The 4,200-nt window shown below is 40.3% G+C and overlaps 2 protein-coding genes across 2 annotated transcripts; both read left to right on the plus strand.

Annotated features, from left to right (window-relative positions):
* Window positions 1–417: 417 nt before the first annotated feature.
* On the plus strand, window positions 418–1,321 carry JH06_5699 (UDP-glucose 4-epimerase; the record flags this gene model as incomplete). The annotated part of the gene is made up of 2 exons (XM_014669505.1): window positions 418–431; window positions 487–1,321. 2 exons carry the CDS (start codon window positions 418–420, stop codon window positions 1,319–1,321), a joined length of 849 nt encoding a protein of 282 aa, XP_014524991.1.
* Window positions 1,322–1,374: 53 nt separating this feature from the next.
* On the plus strand, window positions 1,375–2,182 carry JH06_5203 (inositol-pentakisphosphate 2-kinase-like protein; the record flags this gene model as incomplete). Its single annotated transcript, XM_014669506.1, has 6 exons — window positions 1,375–1,440; window positions 1,473–1,553; window positions 1,586–1,695; window positions 1,723–1,765; window positions 1,799–1,938; window positions 1,969–2,182. 6 exons carry the CDS (start codon window positions 1,375–1,377, stop codon window positions 2,180–2,182), a joined length of 654 nt encoding a protein of 217 aa, XP_014524992.1.
* Between the last annotated feature and the right edge of the window lie 2,018 nt (window positions 2,183–4,200).

Consider the following 4,200-nt stretch of genomic DNA (forward strand, 5'->3'; position numbering starts at 1 on the left):
TTTTGGATCATTATCAGGCATGTCGGAAGGCGGCAGATAGCAATATTTATACTCTACGCTTCTTGAGTGAGACGATGGAGAAGGAATGATGTCATTTATCGATTTGATGTGTTTGTTGTACCATAGGTAGTAATCACTGTCTTTGATAATCAAAGGATTACTGCTCATACCAATGTAGTTTCTCCAGTTTTGTTCTTGATTTGTTGAATATCGTAGGGATTAGTCGTTGAACAACTTAGAAATAGGCTATGTTTGCTGCTGCTGCAAAGACTGCTGTCAAGGTACGTTTTGGGTAGAGATGCTTGATATGTAGGCTACTCGCTCCTTCGGAACTGCTGCTCCTAGAATTCTCATCACTGGAGCTTGTGGACAGATCGGTACTGAGTTCGTTACTCGTTTGTGTGGTTCTGTGAGTTAATGACTAGTCCTCCGTAAGAAGTACGGTGTTGAGAACGTCATTGCCTCGGATCTGCGTTTCCCTAACAGAGAGTTCCAGACTTCGGGACCTTCTGCTTTCCTCGATGTAACTGACAAGAGCAACATCACTCGTCTGGTTGCTGAGAACGGAATTACCTGGATTATTCACCTTGGTGCTCTTCTGTCTGCGATTGGTGAGAAGATGCCCCAGAAGGCTCTTGAGGTGAATGTTCACGGAAGCGAGAACATCATCGATGTGGCTCGTCAGTACAAGTGCCGTCTGTACATTCCTTCTACTATTGGTGCTTTCGGTCCCTCAACTCCTAAGGAGATGACTCCTGATGAGACTATCATGAGACCCACCACAATGTACGGAGTGTCGAAGGTGCATCTGGAGTTGCTGGGAGAGTATTACCATCGTACTGCTGGACTCGATTTCCGTAGCTGCAGATATCCTGGAATCATCTCCAACAAGGCTCTGCCTGGCGGTGGTACCACAGATTATGCTATTGATATCTTCTATGAGGCTATCAAGCATCACCACTACACTTGCTTCTTGAGCGCCAATACTCCTCTGCCCATGATGTACATGCCCGATTGTCTGCGTGGAACTCTGGAGCTCATCGAGGCTGATCGCAGCAAGCTGACTCAGTGTGTGTACAACATCGCTGCTGTGACCTTCACTCCTGCTCAGATTGCCGAGAACATCAAGAAGTACATGCCTGACTTCACCATCGACTACAAGCCTGATAGCAGACAGGCCATTGCCGACTCTTGGCCTTACTCTCTCGATGATAGCCATGCTCGTAGAGATTGGGGCTGGAAGGAGGAGTACGATATGGATGCTATGACTCGCGATATGTTGACGGAGATTGAGAAGAAGCTGAAGAACGCCAAGAACTAAGAAACGTTTCACGTTAACTTCTTTTTCTATTTGTTGTTTTTATACACCATTTAATGAGTGTCCCTAAGGAATTTAGGGATAAAACTCTTTGGATTGTGAATGATCATTGGTTCTATCTGGTTGCATATCAAATTACTTCATTATGATATAGGGTGAGGGGGCAGCCCATCTAGTACTTCAGTATCGAGGAACAGAGGATTCTCTTCAGGGGCATGTGTTACGAGTTCCTAAGGTTGTTCATGGATATAGTATGGTGATTCATAGACAAACCTAAGTAATTTGTCTCCAGAACAGACGATGTTGGATAGGCGAATGATTCAAATGTTGGGATCTGGATCTGTGTATGTTCCGAAATGTTATCAAATAGAAATGTCGTAAAAATGGATTCTGATGATCTGTAGTGAGAATCCAGAAGAGCTATTGAAGATTCAGACTCTCAGAAAGGTTTAAATTATTCCAGTTAACCTAATGGTATAGTCAAAATCCTGGAATCATTTAGATACTGCTCTCACTCGGTTCAAGTCATTCCTTATGGAAGATGCATCGTATATTCCTTCTTTATTGGACTCAATAACCTATTCGTTTGAACTAAAACCCAAGTGGGGAGACTTACCGAAGTAGGATATGGTGAGATCGAAATCACATAGAAACCCCCTGAGTAAAGCCGAAAAGGTGATGTGTCGTCATTGCATTCAACAATATCAGAAGTTACGAATGGGCAAGGTAAAGGAAATCTCTCAGTTTTGCCCCATTCAATTGTTTGGAGATTCTAAAAGCCAACTCACAGCATTGATGGCTCTGTTCCAGACACCTCAGAACAATTTCGTATTTCGAGTGAATGGAGAACATGTAATGGATTAACCACTCTTGGTGACTAGAGGAATATAAACGAAATGAGAGAACTTCCATTTCCGTGGGATAAAGCAGTGATCTTGGAGGAACTAACGGATTTGTGTGATGCAGAAATGGCTGCTGAGTTTATGCATTCAACACTATCACACACAGAACAGTCGATCCTTCTCTTGGTGTTACAGGCATTACAACATAGTCATATCTTGGATTTGCTGAAGCACATTCAAGTGAAAGAAGATTAGGATTATAATGAATAGAATGTGAGTGATATGAACGATAGAATGGCAATGGATGCATACAACTCCCTTAAGAATAATCCATCATCCGTTAGGATTCGTGAAGCATTGAATGAATATGTTATAAGTCGTGGTGCTCGTGACTGCTCACTCCTGATCACTGCCAGAGAAGTACCCAAAGGGACAGCAGCTTGTTTACCATCCTGTTTTACTGTCGAATGGATATCCTTTTGAGTGATTATCAGTAGGTCTTAACACTACGGTGAGATATGCTTTATGATTCGCATAGGAATTGTGGATTATGAAGCAAAACAAATTGATAAGATCCCGCTGTGGTATGAACAGCAAACTGAAATCCTGAAATGCTTTGAAGAAGATCATGGAATGATCAAGAAGTGTATTTCAATTGTTTCATACAAACAGAATCATAACAATAAGGAAGATATAATAACAGATTCACTATGTGATAAACTACTGAGATTCTTCACATCAGTCACACATTTCTTCCACAAAAAGGATTCACCTGACATACAGCGAAATGCCTTCAATATTTCACAAATACGAAAAACTGCTGCATCTGAAAGTGGTGAATATACCTCAATCAGAGAGAATTCCCCTTCTACATCCTTGGCTCCTAATAATCTACAATGAAATCATACTTTCAAATATACATTCGATAAAGTGACAGAAATGTATCTTGGTATTTGATCATGAATGGTAAATACCGAAATTGAAGTGAAAGAGTTGCTATGATATAGGTAGTATAATTATCGGTCATTCCCTTGATTGGTGATGGAACTAGAAATCAACTGATCCAACTAGAATGACCCTCGATTCGATTTGTATTCAGAATTCTCTGATACTGTTCCAAATTGTCACTAGTGAGATTATGAGGTTGTCCATTGGATGTAACTTCATGATATATCTACACGTCAGACACTTTCCAGAAAACAACAGATGAAAACAAAATGGAAGGTTCTTGACTCTTCTTGATAGTCACAAGAGATTCAATATAAACGATCTTCTGTAAACAAATCTCCAGAGCTAGAGATGAATATTCCAGCATCACAGATACATAATAGAGTGTGAGATTGAGAGTAAGAACGCATATAAGAATATAGTACATACGACGACAGTGATACAACAAAACTCATGATATCATTGCTTCGGCTTCCAAGACAATAGTAAAGAGAAGAGCACACAGCCTGTAATTCCTATGACTCAATCCAAGAAAATGAACCAACGACACTATCTTCCTTAGAATTCATTATTGTGTTAATCATATATGTCCTTAAAGATTCGTTCTTCGATATATCAACGATATCAGAATCCGAGAAGCGATTCAGATTGGACAAGAAGGACTTTCCATCATTTTCCACTTCTTGGATTTTTGTTTGCACTGGAACACTAAATTCTTCCTTGATACTCTCAATAGAACGTGCCATTTGATAGAATCTGAGATATAGGGATTGAAGGTATGATTATTCATTATCACTGGTCATTATCTTATTCAACGATCTGCTTAAATACACACTATTCAGGGAAACAGTTACAATAGAAAAGTTATCCAACCTATTTAAAGTCGATCTGAGTATCTTTAGCCGAATCGAATCCATTGAAATCTACAAATGACAACCCCAGAAGAAGAATATGAAGAGAGAATCCGTCGCAATAGCATTGAGTGCATGATGGCACGCGATCGTGTAGCGATTGTGGGAAGTGGAAACTGGTACAATTCATGTAATTGGGATCACGAATAGGGCGTCTGCCTTGTCAATTATTCTTGGAAAG

Source organism: Blastocystis sp. subtype 4 (genome assembly GCF_000743755.1).
Source record: "Blastocystis sp. subtype 4 strain WR1 chromosome Unknown seqid_0524, whole genome shotgun sequence".
NCBI classification, from domain to species: Eukaryota; class Bigyra; order Opalinata; family Blastocystidae; genus Blastocystis; species Blastocystis sp. subtype 4.